Source organism: Oreochromis niloticus, linkage group LG20 (assembly GCF_001858045.2).
Source record: "Oreochromis niloticus isolate F11D_XX linkage group LG20, O_niloticus_UMD_NMBU, whole genome shotgun sequence".
Lineage (NCBI taxonomy): Eukaryota > Metazoa > Chordata > Actinopteri > Cichliformes > Cichlidae > Oreochromis > Oreochromis niloticus.
Genome location: NC_031984.2, coordinates 15,763,231 through 15,779,586, shown reverse-complemented (window position 1 = coordinate 15,779,586; position 16,356 = coordinate 15,763,231). Strand labels below are relative to the sequence as shown.

Here is a 16,356-nt window from a genome sequence, read left to right as displayed (position 1 = left end):
TTTTCATGGATGTTAAACTTAATTGTTACACCTGCTAAAGCAGCAACGCTGATGATTTTATTAAGGATGAAAGAATTTAGACCGTTTTTAACTCTCAGTGTTCGTTTGACTTTGGGACCTGAAGCGGACGGAGTTTTGGACCCAGATTACTCCGCGAAGCTCCTCACTACGGCAGCCGCAATGCTCTGACAATTCATCAAAACATTTTTTAAAAGATTTCTGCACGCCAAAATTGGTTCGAGGTCAGTAAGCACAACCAGAATTTATACATAAGGCACACTCGATTTTTGAGAAAATTAAAGGATTTTAAGTGTGCTTTATAGTGTGGAAAATACGTTATACAGAAGAAAAGAATATATCGCGATATATATCGTTACCGCACATGCTTCAAATTATATCGCGATATGGATTTTAGGCCATATCGCCCAGCCCTAAAATAATCTGTAAAACTTCAAAAGTAACCTTCCCAACACTGCAACAGAGAAAGTCAATGACTCAACAGGGAAGGATATTGAGGGAATGATAACAGTTGTTTAGATAAAGCAAAGTTAAGGGAAGGATATAATGACACACAGGAAAGAGAAAGGTGGCAGTTGTCGGTGGGTAGGAGGGGATTGCACAGCTGGTGGTTGGTATAAAGAATTGGGCAGAAGGACAGAGAGACTGACTGAGGAGAAGGAGAGATAGTTGACTTTGGAATCTTTAAACGCTGCTGAGGCAGAACAGGAGGCGTTATGTAAGCATCTATTAGTGTGTGTGAGCAAGCGATAAAGCATTTTTCTGCAGCCTTGCCAGAGCTGCGCAATGAGAGTTTCCTTCCCTCGTGATAAGCATTTCTTTCCCTGTCCTTAAGGCATCCTGCCCGAGGACAGATGTACATTATAAAAACTGACATATACACTACCGAACACGAAAAAGCAGTCGAGGCCTTTTAACTGAACATGTATCCGACACATAATATAGAGAGCAGTATTTTTGCAACAGAGCGCTGTTTGCAGAAAACATTCCTGCACGCCTCCTACGCTCCTCCTCACTTATGAAACTGAAATGAAATTTTGCCTCTCTTCTTCACCGCATATCAGGAGATGATTAATGTCTCATTAGAGCTCTGTACACACACACAAACGGTGCAGATTTCCCCCATTAGTTTGCGCTTCTTCCAGAGACCCTTATTAGTATTAAAGAAGGAGTGATTCAGAGCCAGCCACAAAGGTGCACCCTGAAAACCTTTTACTTTGATACTAGATCCTCATTCCTCGGTGCCCCTCCAAGTCAGTAGACAGTAAAGCTGCATAGTTAGATGATAAGCTGTCTGCTACAATCCTCTGTGGTTATAAATCACCTATGTAGCTCATAACCCAGATCCTGAGGCTGACCTAGCAGACATTCCAGATGCCTGCTTGCGTCCTGATCTGACCCTCCCCGCTTGCATGACTCCATTCATTGAAGATGACCTTTAACCCCTGCCTGTCAGTGCAAGAGGTTTAACCTCTTGTACTCTGGAGAGAAGAAAGGAGGCTACAAGCAAGGATGAAAATGTACCTTCTAATTCAGAAGGGATTTTGCAGACATTGATTTTATGAAAAAAAAACACATTTTTAACACACAATTACCATTTAAAGTCCTAATTATAAATGAAATTATGTTTGATTGCCACATTTTAAAAAATAACAACAGTACTATTCAGCATAAACCAAATTTAGCAACAGATGCAGCGAGTTTGTTTGACAGAAGACAGGGCAGATATTTTTTTTTAGCTTTTTAATAGCAGGACTGACTCTTAAGTGTGGTCGTATTTCATTTTTCAGCATAGTGCTGAGAAAGACTTGATTAAAAATTGCCACCCTGTCTGCAAAATATCCAGAAAGGAAATCCATTCACAAGTACTTCCCACTATTCAAAAAGAATCAAAGTTACTTTTCAGGTGGCTAAAAAATGGGAAATATGACAGTCTGCCAGTCTGACTTGTTAGCACATTGCCAGCAATATAAACTGAAGCTATCTTTGTAACCTACTCTTGTAAAAACGTTGCATGTTGTCCTGTTGCTGCATGTGTAATGTGTATTTTTTTATGTGTTTTAACAGCACTGCAATAATACTGATAACTGTCGTAATTTTCCTCACTTTAACACTCACATTAATTTTTTTTAATCTCTAATCTGGAAACCCTAAAGTGTCATTCCAAGGCAACTATGCAACTATATCTACCTCAATCAGGACAAAATGTCAGCACCCTGAATGTGGGTTAGACATCCCCACACTACAGTGGGGGTGGGTCAGATGTTCCTCTGACTCTGACCTTCAACAATCGCCAGTAATGTCTCCTTTGGGAGAAGTGGATTGGTAATGAGGTGGATGAAGGGGGATGGAGAGGTGATGAACTACATTCTGCCTGCTCGCCAGACCTAAAACCTGCTGGTGATTCTTATACAGACTGAGTCAGAGGCCGGTCAGTAATTATGATAAAAACAGACCTGTGTTTTTCCCTCCTGGTGTCTTGTTTTTGCTGATTCTATGTTTTCTATTCATGTTACCCTAGTGTGGTAACGGTGTACCTGACCAAGGACAGATAAGAGAAAAGCTTTTCACATCACAACAAAACAGCCCCGCCCCCTTCACTTCTTAGAGCTCTTTTAATGTTCATTCAAACTGGTCTTTGTTCTGTTATCGGGGTACTAGATCTGACACTGATGACTACTGACAGGTTGACGTGGTCTACTTAGGATGTGGGTGAAAGGGAGACTTCGCAGAGAGAACATAAAAAAGAGAGTTAAAAGGAGACACACACACTAAGACCGCAGCTGACAAGACAGGTGGGAATGTTTAAAAATGTGCTGCAGTTTGACTATGTTTAGATGACTATAACCATTTGTGCCCAAGTAAATGTGCTGATTCTTCTTCTTCCTTCCTGCAAGATCTTTGTCCAGGCTTGTCTAAGGAATAGTGACCTACTTTGCAGCATTTGCAAAATAACAAGACAAGGTGTAAAAGTACCAAGTTGTATGGAAGAAACAATATGCAACTGACAAAGCAGTTAATATAAAACACACAGAGGACTGAGTGACATCTTTAAAGTAAGTTCTTTTTAAACGCAGTTAATCCTGTCCCACACTGAAGGTATTACCCAAGTCAGTGGAGAACCAATGAAAATAAATAGTTTTGTTGACATAATCTAACGCAAGGCAAAGAGTGCTACAAATGCACTGGGGGTTACACCCACATAGACAACTACCACTTTCCAAATGTGGCCAACACTAGCAGAAAAAATAGGTACCTTACACTGCAACGCAGTGCTGTTACTTTGTGAAAGTCAAAGCCAGATTTGTCAAAACCAAATTACTGTGAGTGGGTTTGTGTGGCAATAAGAGTTCCCTTTTAAAGTGCTCTTATAATTTGTGATGAATACCACATGCATGCACATCTGGGTAACAGAGAGAGCTGAGATGAGCCAAGAAAATTAAGCAAGCATTATGAGCTCTCCTACTAGACTCAGTACAAAATTCATTTTACGTAGAGACAGATTTATTAGCTACCAAACAAAAAAATATTGATAATCTCATATTACCAATATTACCTTGAGAGCTGGAAGATCAAGTTTCAATACTTTCTTATGTTTTATAGAGCAAACAACTAATGAATCAATCACAGACCTAGTTTAAATCCAAATATGAATAATGACTAGGTAAACAATTTCATGGAGAGAGAGAAAGGAGATTCTATCACCAGCAAAACCAGTTGGAGCAGAGTAGAGACTAGAAGTTACTCCGAAAGGTCAATGGAGCAACAAAGAGGCCTCGCTAATATCACTGCGCAGTTATATAATGTTATGCAACCTCTTTTAGCCACTGCATAGTGTCAACCCAGACTGTGTTCTTGTGCCTTGTGGAGATGAAAAGAAACATAAATGTTTCTAAACTGGACAGATCAGTAAAAAAAAAAAAAGAAGAAGAAGAAGAAAAGAAAAAAGAGCCATTTTGTCTGTGTGTAACACTATAACCCTGGTTTTTAACACACGCTCAGTCTTGCATGCTCCCAGGAGACACTCCCTCACATCATACATGACCAGCAGCACGTGAAATTCATGTGATGATGAGAGAAGGAAGGAAAAGAGTAAACGTGCAGTGTGCAAACCCCCAGACCCATACAAAAACAATGCCTGCTTACTATTTGTAACGATGAATGTTATTACATTTGCAGAAATTATCATACAGAACCTCTTAAAGAATTGTGACATTTGCATATAAACATATTCAACAAGAAGCTGCTCTGTTTTTATACAGCTAACAGGTATTTCAGTGTGAAAGTGCAGTCTGACAGGCAAACAGTTTTTGGACACGGACAGTAATCCCAACAGTTGTATAAAAAGAAGGAAAATGCTCTTAGGCACCACCTACAGCCTCTCCCAGTCCGCTTTAACTGTTACATAATCACTTTAGTGCAGTAGGCTTGTCCCAGGGTGCACGTTCTGCCTACCCTTAGGAAACTGTATGCATGTATGTTTAACGAAGACCAATCACAGAAGGCCCTGGGCAGGAATATTCATGTGTTTCTGTGTGAAAATAATGTGAAACAACTGGAGGAAAAGCAAACTGCAATGCACATGAAACATCTAATAAAATACATTCACTCGCACACACACCAAAGGTGCATTTTACTGCCTGACATACAGTGAACACATCACGCTGATATATTCACTAGCCCGTCAAGAGAAGGTCAACAAAGATGGCATTGAGCTTAGGTACAATCAATACATTTAGACATGTGAGTAGTAAAAAAAACTTTCCGAAATCTAGATAATGGAGTTATCAGCGAAATGCACTGTGACTATTTCATGCAGTCTCCTTTTCACTTGGTCAAGCGCTTGAGCAATCCTGGTCCTCATAAAGCTTTGGCTCTTTTAAGACGAGTTTCGAAACCATTCTGGATGAAATACCAAACATGCGGTCAGTTAACCAGCACGCCCCCACACCATTCATGCCTGAACCACTGTACAGTTTTAGCCAGATGTCGAAGCATTGGTAAGGAACAGAAGTCCAGAGCTGTGCATGAAAACTGCCTGCAACACTTTTATCACCACATATTCAGTACCAAATTAGTAGTGGGATGGGGGCTTAATAGACGCAAGAGCACAAAATCTGGTTTGATTGTTTACAATGTGCTGCATAAATCTATAGCTACAATCTATTCACACATGCCCAAGCTTGTGAATGGATGCAAAGATAAAAGTGGGAAACACATCAAATGACTAAATTTCTTGAAGTTCTTTCATGCAACAAGGAACACTAGAGAAAAGAAAACCAAAGATTCACCAAGTGTTCATGACTATAGATGACATCAGCCTCTCCATACCTGTTTCTGGGGACAGGGATGTGGGATGATGAGAGGGAATGTCTCTCTGTCTGTGGTAGGATCTGCCCTTGCGCTGCTCTGAAGTTGCTGGTCGGCTCTGGCTGTTTCCCAGGGTTTCTGATGTCCAAATGCATAAAGCCACCTGGCAACTGCCCGTTTACACCTAGGCAGTGAGTGGGGCTTGCCCTTTTCAGGATCCCCATGGAACCTGTGTCTTTTTGGTCCAACGGGCCATTCTAGAAAATGTAGCAAGAAAAAATTACAGTCAGTTTATCTCTGTTACAATCAAGCCTCGATTAAAAACATTAAGCCTAGCAATACCATTAAGTTCTTATTAGGGCTGCCACAAACGATTATTTTGATAGTCGACTAGTCACCGATTATTTTTGCGATTAGTCGACTAATCAGATCATGCATCCATTGGACGTAAAATGTACAGTTTATTGCACCAGCATGCGTCTGCTCTTATATAACTATCATTAGCTTACAGCTTGAAGTGTTTAAGGTATGTGCTAACTAAAAATAAAGACAAGATGATAGTTTATTACACTTTTAATGAAATTTGCAGATTGTTTCAGTGAAGTTTAATAAACTCAGCCGTCTGCTCCTTGCTATCTAAAATATAACAGGACACCGGAGTATATTCTCGAGCATCTCACACTTCTGATAATCAGTTGTCTGCTTGACGTTTATTCATCTGTGCAAAAACTATAACTTTATTTCTCAGCCAAACCAATTTACTCAGGAACAAATAAAATACTAAAAAAAAAAGCCAAACAATAACATTTTTAAGTTATCTAAGTGACTTATACTACATGTTTAACCTGAGTAGCGAAAGACAGCGGTGAGTTTGAAAACGATTTGCCGGGAGTCCGGTGTTCTCACCGACTCTAATGAGCCTAAAACCCCGGCTCGCTATCGAGCTGGTGGGTAACAGACGTCTCCGAAAATGTCGGAGCGCTTTTGAAAATATGTGGTGTCTTGATAGACTGAGCAAACATTTGAGGTTTACACAGCTACATTCTCACCTGAAAATATGTTAAACGTTTATTTTGTGACCCAGAAAGAATAATAAGAGTAACATTAAAACTAACTAGCTGCCGCCATTGTTGACAACTGCGCTGGGCCGCGCTATGAATTCTGGGACACAGTTTCTTCTTCTTCGGCGTTTAACGGCAGCTGGCATCCTTGTACATGCAGTGCTGCCATCTTCTGTTTCAGTCCGTTATTACACTCTTAAATACTACTACTTGTTCCTGCGTCTTTTGGGATCTTACAAAGCTTCAAACGACGCGTCGACTATTAAATTAGTCGTCGACGATTTTAATAGTGACTAGTCGACTAATCGTGGCAGCCCTAGTTCTTATTTAACTGAGCATAAGATTACTGGTTTTTCTCTGATTTTATATATATACATATATATATGGGTACAAGCCAGGGTATGGTGTTTTTTTAGTGTAACCATTTGCCTTAAAAAGCAACTTCTTTAATTTTTCCTTCCTCTCACTTAATAAACCCAAGGTTATTGTCCTCTCCACTGGACATGAACGCTGCTGAACCAACCAGATCAGAAGCAATCCTGGGTTAGAATACGGTTATCATTTCTGTTCCTGCCACCTACATTACAAAACAACACAAATCTAGAAAAGTAGCTGTGTAAATCTGCTAAATACATATAACTGCCAGGTCCAATGTCCAGTTTTGTGTATTCTGTGATGCAAATGGAAACTCTATTGAATAGTACATGATAATATATGAAAATAACTAGCACGAACAATGTAAAAGTAACTATATGCCTCATTGTGTTATATATAACTGATTAACCACTAACTTTATAAAATGTTACAAATATACTTTGGCAGTCCTTAACTTAAAGACTGCCAATTCACTTTCACATGTGAAAAGAAAAGCAGAAAAACTTCCGTTTTTAAATCTGAGGTGACAGAAATAAGGGCATGGCCACGGACACCAGACCTCTGGGATTGTCCTATGGTGTCTGCCACTGGGATGCTTGCAGAGTATCCATTGGGTTTTGTGGGTTGTGGGGTGGGGCTCCTGTGGCTCTGGCTTGTTCTGCTGGGGCAATCAGATTGGGATCTTGGGAATTTGGTAGCAGGGTGCACTATCCTGCTAAGGAGAGGCTGTTGCAGCCCATGCTGTTAAGGGGTGTGCTTGGTCTGCAAAAATGCTCCAGCTGGCAACAAGTGTCAGAGCCGCATTCATATGAATGGCAGGACCCAGTATTTCCCAGCAGTGTTGCATTGTGAGGAGATAATTTTGATAATCTGATGTCGTGGTTTTAATATCGTGAGTAATTGGCATATTTATTATGAGATTTATTTGCTGTCTGCATAAAGGCTCAAAAATTAAATACAGGCAGACACAATGCAAGTACAAGGCCGATGCAAACAACAACAACAACAACAACAACAACAATATATCACGTGTCTTTACTGTTAAGTCCGTGGCGTATGTGTAGCTAGAGTCGGGCCTTCCCATGTCGCCAGGAAGCCCAAACTGTAGCTTCACCCTTAAGTTATGGGGGAGGGGGGTTGGGCTTGTAGTTTGAAGTCCCTGCCCCCTTTTCTGTAAACTTTGCAAAGAGTGAGCCGCCATTAAAAGCGGTTACAGTACGATGGAGTTAATAATGATAGGTACGGGCAGGAATTGAAATAACGGGCGCTTAAAAGTTATTTAAAAATATTTAAAAATAACGACACAGTAGTGACGTATAAGCCTGACAGTCGCAACCTTTAAAACGTAATAAAAGCACATGAAAACGGCGTAAAATGTCAAAACTTTAAAGTCACACAGCTTGCAGACATGCTGACGTTACATGGGCGATCTTATCTTGAGCGGTAACTCGGGTATATGAAGGGACTTTACCGGCTAATGGAGTCGTGAGCACACGCGTAAAACATCTCAACTGCACTTACTTTTTCCACGTCGTGCAACAGCCGACCACCCAGAGACAACCCGTTCCCTTTTAGATGGGTCCTCTCGCTTTTAATCTCCGCCGCCGAACCGCCGTCCATTACGTTTTTGTACGGCACGGCCCCGTTTGTGTACGCCGACATGGAACCGTTTTTTTCCACCGAAGGGACCCGGGTGTCGCGGAGCACCGAGCGGCCGGTCCGACAGTTAAAGTCCGCACCGCCAACTCCTGTCCCAACCGACGACTTCTCCACAATATATTTGGACTCCATATTCAGACAAGGCGAGCAGAAGGAGAAAGAAAACCAGCTTTCTAGAAATTTTAGTGCAAATTGCTGGAGTCAGATACATTTATTAGGATTGTCGCAAGTTGATGGGAACTGTCTGTGTCTTTACTTATATTCTAGCCTACATGTAAAGTTTTCCACCACTGCCGCCGCCGCTACCCCAAAAAGCCGCCCGGTCAGGAGGATAAAAGATTGTTTTGCCTCTTTCCTCCAAATGGCTGCCACGCCCCCTCTGCTTCACTCCTATTGGTGCTCTGCATATATAAACATTACATTCTGGCACGCGTCCACCGCAAAGCTGCAGGTGATTGGCTAGTTTCACTCTGTCAATAACAGTTTTTTTCGAAGCCAAGTACTGTGGGTGGAAGAGAGAGAGGGGCGTGTTCTCAGTTTACCGGCCGGTGTCTGTCGACGCTGAGCCGGTCTGCGAGGGAGGCGAGGTCGACAGAGTACAGGAAAAACAGCGTGTAGGCCTCGGTGGCTAACTGCGCATTTATAATTTTGCAATTCAAATGGCACTTTAGCGAATTGCAAACTGTTTAACCTGAACTACTCATTGTAGACAAGTTATTATAGAAAAAATGCATACACTGCTTTCTCCTTATAAGTGACAGGTCCTGCATTATTGGGGAAATGTGTGCTAATCATATTCAAAAGTTAGCATTTTGGACACAGTAGCATGAAACACTGCAACTCACTGCAGTAAATAAGGTCATTTGCAAAAGCAAGGTACAGCTTTATGGTGATTAATTCAAATTTGCGTAAGCTTGACTTGCACTGTATTGCACGAGTGGTTTCAGGTCATATTTCACAGATTCCTCTATTTTTATATGTCCTCCATGTGTCTACTTCCTTTTCATAAAATGCCTTTTGAGTGTGGTCAGAAAGAAAAAAAAATACTTCAGCAACCTTTCTTCATTTAGCATAGCTCTTGTTATTGAACGATACAGTACACCTCCCAGCTGCTCCTGCTGTATTGCTTAATTTCTCACATAAAAAAAGCATTTTATTCCAAGCTGCACTTTCAAATGAGAGGCCGCTACAGAGCAGGAACCAGCTGTAGTTTGAAAGCTGTAACAAAGCAATGAAACTACAGGCAAAACAAACACTTTCTGATGTGCCACTTTATTAGAAAAGTAAAAACTCACTTTAATATTTTATGAAGGTTAATATAAAACATTACAATCTTCTGCATACAGTATCTGCACTGTCACACTATATTTTAATATATGAATTATTTTGAAACTAAAACCTGTGCTTTAGGAACATACAACATTGGCTACAGCTGTCACAGCAGTATTGGCCCATATTTATATCAGAAGACAATTAAGAAACAGCGTCTGTATCTGCATGGAAAGCATGAAAGATTTTGCATCCACAAAGTACAATGTGTCTGTGATAACCATCTCTTTTTTTTTTTCAACAAATGTATACTGTATGTTACATTGCAACAACATCAGAACAGCAACAGTGTATTTTACACATTTACATCATCATACTGTATTTGTGCAATGAACATCTGTCTCGATGCGTGTATAACAACCAAACATCTCCATCAGTGCTTCTTTTTCCTCTCAGGATAAAGGAAATGTGACACATTAGGTGACAGCCAAAGAAAAAGGATTAAGTGCGATAGCGGCTTCCAACCGGCATTGTTTAAGGGAAGCTTCAGCAGAGCTTGTTAAGCGTCTCAGCTGTTGGCCATTTCTCATATTAGACAATAGTTGAGCCGAGGGTGCATTGTTGATATCGGACTGGGGTTGGCGTGACCCACAGCCTCTGCCCCCTTCCTCAACCTCCATTTCGCTCCCAGTCCCTCAGAATAGCACATCAAACACCTCACCTGCACAGCGAGGAAGGGAGGGAGGGAGGAAGGTGAAGCTAAGGAAAAAGAGGTCTGTATTATAGAATGAACACAGCTGGAAAAGGGAGCATTTTGCAAGAGCTGACCAAAGGTAAGCAAAATGTGCTTCCTCCCCTAAACTGGAGAAGCACATGGTTGAATGTTGCTCTCTGTGCACACGCTAGAGGAGAAAGAGGAGGAGGAGGAGGAGGAGTGTCCTGTGGGTCTGTGTCCATTTGCAGTGAGCCTCATCCAGCTTTATACTGCGTGTGCACCCTCACCCGCCACCCCCTCAACATGACACTTTCTTGCTCCCCCAGAGCAGAGAATAAACACAGCTCTACCCTAAACTCCCAGCGGCTCCTCCCTGTTAGCTCTCTTGTTCTGCTTTGCTCCTCCAAGTTGTTGCTTTGGAAAAACTGCTTTGAGTCACATGGCAAAAAAGAAAAACAAAAGTACAACAGAAAAGATTAACAAACAAGATCAGTTAAGTACCACAATATTTTTCATCTCAATATATTAAAGCATGCACTTTTTTTTGACCAAGCAGGAAATATTGCACCAACAACATAAACATACTGTTTTTATGGCAGTGGTATGAGCTATTCAACCAATAGAATTGTCAGTAGGTAAGAAAAAATAAACAGTGCATTAAAATACAGAGTGCATTTGTTTTTACATACTTTCTTACATTATTAAATTAATTTACTAATCTTACTAAACCTGTCTTCTCTCTGCGTTTTGTCTCACAGTGAGATCAAATACATCGTTTTACTCTCAGCCTGCGAGCAAGTTTGTATCCCTCTTCACCTCATGTCTTTATGCCCATTTATTAAGCCTCAAATATTTTGTTTTTTCCCCTCTGTTCCTTTTTTTTCTTCAATGTTTCCCCAAAGCTACATGGGAAAGACATTGTTTATAATGGAAGCAAACTCAGGACAGAGGCTGGAGACATGGGTGGGGAGAGGGGCAACCTTCCAAAAGACACTTGCTGGTAATTTTTATGCCCAGCTCTTTATTTTCCTTGGAGTCCAAGACTTCTGTTGCTATTTCAACCACAAGACTTAAATCTGGTAAGCTACCAGGAGCTCTGGGTTTAACTTAAGTCCAGAAAACAAATCAGAGCTGTGCCCTTTACGGCACAATAATGCACAAATAAGCCCAGCAGTCCTGCAGCTGTCCAGCGCTAAATTACAATGGTCATAAAATCAGATGTTTACAGTGCCCAAAAGATATGACATTAACTGTGCACGATGAGGCATCCTGTATTATTTTGGACACTCTTTCACTTCCTCTTTTTTTTTTTTTTTGAAAATATTTTTTTCTCTGTATTCGCAACAATACTGTAAAAGTCTAAAAGTCTTGCATTGTGAAATCTAACACCCATATCACTCTGGGGAGATTCTTGCACAAGCCATTAATACCCCTGACCTGATCACTTTTCCCTGCATCACTGCCAAATATGTGTGCATGTGTGGGGGTGTGTGTTGGGGTGTGTCAACATGCCTCTAGCTACAGATGTCAAATTTAGGTGGATTTTTAGCTAATCTCTTCATTCAAGTGGAGGTTACACTATCGAGCCAAAAGTATGTGTTGTGATTATTAAGAGGGCTATTACTAAAAACTGCTAAAAAGCTTGGGTCAGATCATTTCTGATAAAAAGGCAACACCCTTCACTTTTAAACAGGTCTACAAATCGTAGGCCAGTATTTAACCACAACACCTCAATCGCGTCTTCCAGGCAACAGGTCAGCGCACGATGAAAACCTTTTTCGAGTGTTTCTTTAGGGAGAGATAGCACCGCAAATCTCTGTGACATCCATATGCTTAAGAGGAGGCATGTACATGTGTCTTTGTGTGTTTGTGTGTGTATACTGTGGACAATACGTTACAGTGTGCCTCACATTCCTTGTACAATATAGCCAGTTTCACTGCTACTACTATTTTTATGTGTTTTTAGTTGCACAATGCATGCACATTTCTTTATATTATATTTTATTATACTCAGGACAGAGTATAATATATATATATAAGTGTGTTCTTCTGAGGTTGTGAGTTACACCACATACGCTTTAAAGAGTTTTCATATAAAAATAAAGATATTATGGAAAATGTTGCACAAACAGGTGAGTATGGTGAGTGACACAGCAGACTGAAGATCTCTATCCCAGTTTTATTTGTTTGTTTGTTTTTTCAAATGATTTTAGTCCATATTTGGGCTGGACTAGGCTTAGGCTGGTTCTTAAGTACAGACCAATCAAGGGAAGTCTGAACCTGGATAAAGACCCTGTTTGTACCTGATTTCAACACATAATGGATCCTCATGTTGTTTTACTATAGAGGGCCTTGTGTCTATGTACAGCAACCTGTTGTCCTGTAAACAGGAAAATCTCCAGACTCTATACCAGTGGGTTCTGGGCCCTTTTGCCCGTCAGCCAGCTACAGGCCTGTGACATACATCTCCATGCCATCATTGAAAGTAAAGATGGTGGTAGTGCTGTTGCCCCCTTGTTTCACATCACTGATGGTCTCATAGAAGTTTTCCCCACCAGGCAGGCCTCTAGCAGGAAGGGTGCTTGGTCCTGAGGCTTGAGGTGCTGCTGGTGCTGCCTGCTGCTGCTGCTGCTGCTGCTGCTTCTTTCTCTTTAGAGTGGCACTACCCCCAGCTGTGCTGTTATTGGTTCCCCCTTGCTCACGTTTCCGGTGTGGGTCGATAGTCGCGTACGCAGGGTCTGACTCAGCCACTGGGGAAGACCAGGACCTGTCTCCTACAGGCTCGTAGCAGGGTTCCTCCTGCGAACGTGCTTGGCTCTGGACTCCCCTACCTCGGCCCCGAGAACCCATGTTTCCTCTATCTCCACCAAAGGATCGTGGGAGGGTCTTGGCTCCATTGTGTTCCATAGGAGGTTTCTTTTTCTGGGTTTTACATACGATGGAGTAGGTGTCTGCAATCTGAGAACACACACAGTAGGAGAAGGAACATGTTGTTAGTTAATAACGCTGAGCTACAACTCTATCCTGTAGTCCACTGATGACAGCTCCTGAAATAGAAGCTGTGTTGGTGAAAGTCCGTAACCACACTTGCACTGGGATTTGAATAGTCATCTCTTTCCCAGTTTCTGAGTTATCTATATGTAGCTCCTATATTTTTGTAATTACCCGTTTTTGTCCACTTCTGTATGTATTCCAGATATAAAGGTATAATTTGTGAATAAGTCGTTTTATATACAGTCCAGGCTCAGACAAATAATAATTGTCTGAGCCTGGACTGTGTACGTATGCAACAGTTTGTGTGTGTGTTGACAGAGCTCTGCGCCGTGACCTGACCTATTTTTTTACAGGGCAGGATAAGAAAGAGTAAACTATGTTATCAGTCCGTTAAGTTCTAGGCCGAGAGGCAGCATTAACTGTGCAGTGGATGAACCTGTTAAAATTTCACCACGACTGCTTTGGCAACAGAAGTATAGTGTGAAAGAGCTGGATCACAGCCAACTTGCAAAAAAAAAATGTAAAAAAATAAAAAAGCTTTGTGCTCATTAACGGACTTTGTTCCCGTCTTATTTGCTTATGTGCATGTTTTTTTTTCGTGCTCGGCATGCGCCTGCAGCATGACTGCATATGCAATATGAGCTCACTCATACTGCATATGCATGTCCGAATGAGAAAATCGGACATGCATATGCAATATGAGCTCACTCATACTGCATATGCATGTCCGAATGAGAAAATCGGACATCTAGAATTTGCCACTTAAGGCCATTTGTGAGGTCTTATGCAATTTTGACACAGAAATACCAGAGGTCACGACACTGGTTTATCAGTATTCCCCACAATAGAAGCATAAGAGCAGAGGATTGTGGGACATGGTCTTGTTTACCTTCCGTGTTCACACCCAGGCCGGCAGCTCCGTTCTACTGGCCCTGAGAAACACTGGCTATGCAAACTCTTGTGTCCACCCCCACACACAAACACACACACACATACACACACACACACACACACACACACACACAAAGACACGTACACGCTCGCACGCGGAGCAAGATTAGTCTTGTTTTTGTGCACTCCCAAACAACTGAAACCTGAGAACACAGAGTCAGTGCTCTTTGTGCGTGTGCTCACCTTGCCTTTATATGTCTTACATATTGACTGTCCCTTTAAAATACACTTTAAGTGCAAATCACTTTCACTGTCTGTAAATCTTTCTCTCTCTCCTCTGTTTGTTGGTTCTATCTCAGAGATTTCAAGCGACGCACACTCCCTCCCCCCACAAATCTCTCTTTTGTGACCTTTTTGGATAAACAAAGACCCTAGCGTATGGTATAAGTGTGTGCAGCTAATGTGGTGTGTGTGTGTGTGTGCCTGTGTGTGTGTATGTGCAAGCGTATGCACACGTGTGCACACAGAATTTGCAGCTCTGCTGCAGAGGAAGGAAGTCACAAGATGATGGGGATTTCAAAACTGGGCTTCATATCTGCAGCTGTTGAGGAAGCCTGCACATTGTATGTTTTCTTTTCTCCTTCCTCACCCAGTACTCCTTTTTGTTATGTTTCTGGCATTGCTTGAAAACTCTGCTTAGACCGAGGCTTCGCTAAGTCACAAATTTATTTTCTGCATTTGCTGGTTTGCAGTGGAAACAGCCGTATGCATGATGCATCTGTGTGCGATCAACTTTATGAATAGCAGATATGGCGCAAGTTTCCAAACAGTCTTCTAGCAGTTGATATTCATCTGGTAAGACATGTTTCATGCAACGCGATTGGTTGGGGAAGGCAGCGCCTCCTAATAGCCACAAAGGGAGTGGAGCAGAAGAAGAGAGCGCCAGAAAAGAGGAGGAGATTTAGTCGGGAGTGGAAATCCAACACCTTTTGACAACCGTAACTGACAAACTTTAGAGGATACAAAGTATATGGGCATGTTAGGGCAACTGCAAACAGAAAAACAGCCGCTAAACAGAGAGAAAAGTCTGTAAAAGACAAAAAAAAGAAAAAGAGATAGCAGGATGCATTCAAGGCCAGCTGCTCTGTGTATCAGTCTGATTTGCAAAAAGAGGAGTTAAAGTGAAGCCAAACAGCAGAGATGTAACCCCTTCGTCTCCACGTACAGCATCCAACCTCTTTGGCTCAACACAGGCGTAGACAAGAAACTTAGCAGTAGCTTTAAACTTGTCAGGACTGCTGCTCTACTGTTCTGAACATGCCTACAGATAGACAATATGGATACAACCATACTTTTTTTTGGTTCATCCTTTTGTCCTCATCATTAATGCAAGAAAGTTTTATTTTGTTGTCAAAATTAAGAAACTATTACTGCACAGAAACTATCCCTGGCCTGTTGAAGATGATAGAACAGATTGGTGAACGGAATGGAAAAAGAGAAGTTGTGTTAAACACAGACTAATTATAGACAGGGGTCTATTTCGGGGACGCCTGTCCATCTAGCCGGACTGACTCCCCCAGCCCCTCAGGCATAACAGAATTTCCTACACAACTTGCAATTCTCTCAGCACTTCATTCTGTATCCAACAGAGAGAAAAGATGAGACAAGGGACCGAGAGTGGAAAAGTGGGGGTGGAGTTGCTCTGCACAGAAACGCATGTGGTGGAGTATCTGACATGACTGGCAAAGTGCAGGTTTCCTCCTTCCCCCACCCGACATATGCTGACATATATATACATCCCAGTCAAGGTCTCGGTCTTGGATTGACGAAGCAAAGAAAACCAACCAAAATCTAACATATAACAAGTATCTCCATGAATGTGAAGAGATTATTAATTATTTCAAGGCAAGCGATACTCATGTCCGATCTGTCTGCTCATGCTTTCAAGGCAGATAGATGAGTGGGGGGAGGGGCTGGAGATTAGGGTCAGGGTTCACGCAAGCAGGGTGTTGGATCCATGTCACGTAACCTTTGCCTGTAAGCAGAAACCTTGTATGACAGGCA

General features: G+C 41.7%; 2 protein-coding genes across 8 annotated transcripts in view; both read right to left on the bottom strand.

The window, feature by feature from the left end:
• slc2a4rg (SLC2A4 regulator) overlaps positions 1 to 8,788 on the bottom strand; it is a 41,350-nt gene extending 32,562 nt beyond the window's left edge. Inside the window, exons 1-2 of one of the 2 annotated variants that reach the window (XM_003438876.5) lie at positions 8,286 to 8,788; positions 5,350 to 5,585 (exon numbers count right to left, since the gene is read on the bottom strand). In XM_003438876.5, coding sequence (XP_003438924.1) covers positions 5,350 to 5,585; positions 8,286 to 8,555 — 506 coding nt within the window. In that variant the 5' untranslated portion in view covers positions 8,556 to 8,788. The remainder of the gene's footprint in view (positions 1 to 5,349; positions 5,586 to 8,285) is intronic. The other variant, XM_005448800.4, reaches the window with a different exon arrangement.
• Positions 8,789 to 9,676: 888 nt separating this feature from the next.
• The window catches only part of LOC102079641 (uncharacterized), a 42,466-nt gene continuing 35,786 nt past the window's right edge, over positions 9,677 to 16,356 (bottom strand). For all 6 annotated transcript variants that reach the window (XM_019350059.2, XM_005448798.4, XM_025901792.1 and 3 more), the window contains one exon: positions 9,677 to 13,365. In XM_019350059.2, coding sequence (XP_019205604.1) covers positions 12,853 to 13,365 — 513 coding nt within the window. In that variant the 3' untranslated portion in view covers positions 9,677 to 12,852. The remainder of the gene's footprint in view (positions 13,366 to 16,356) is intronic.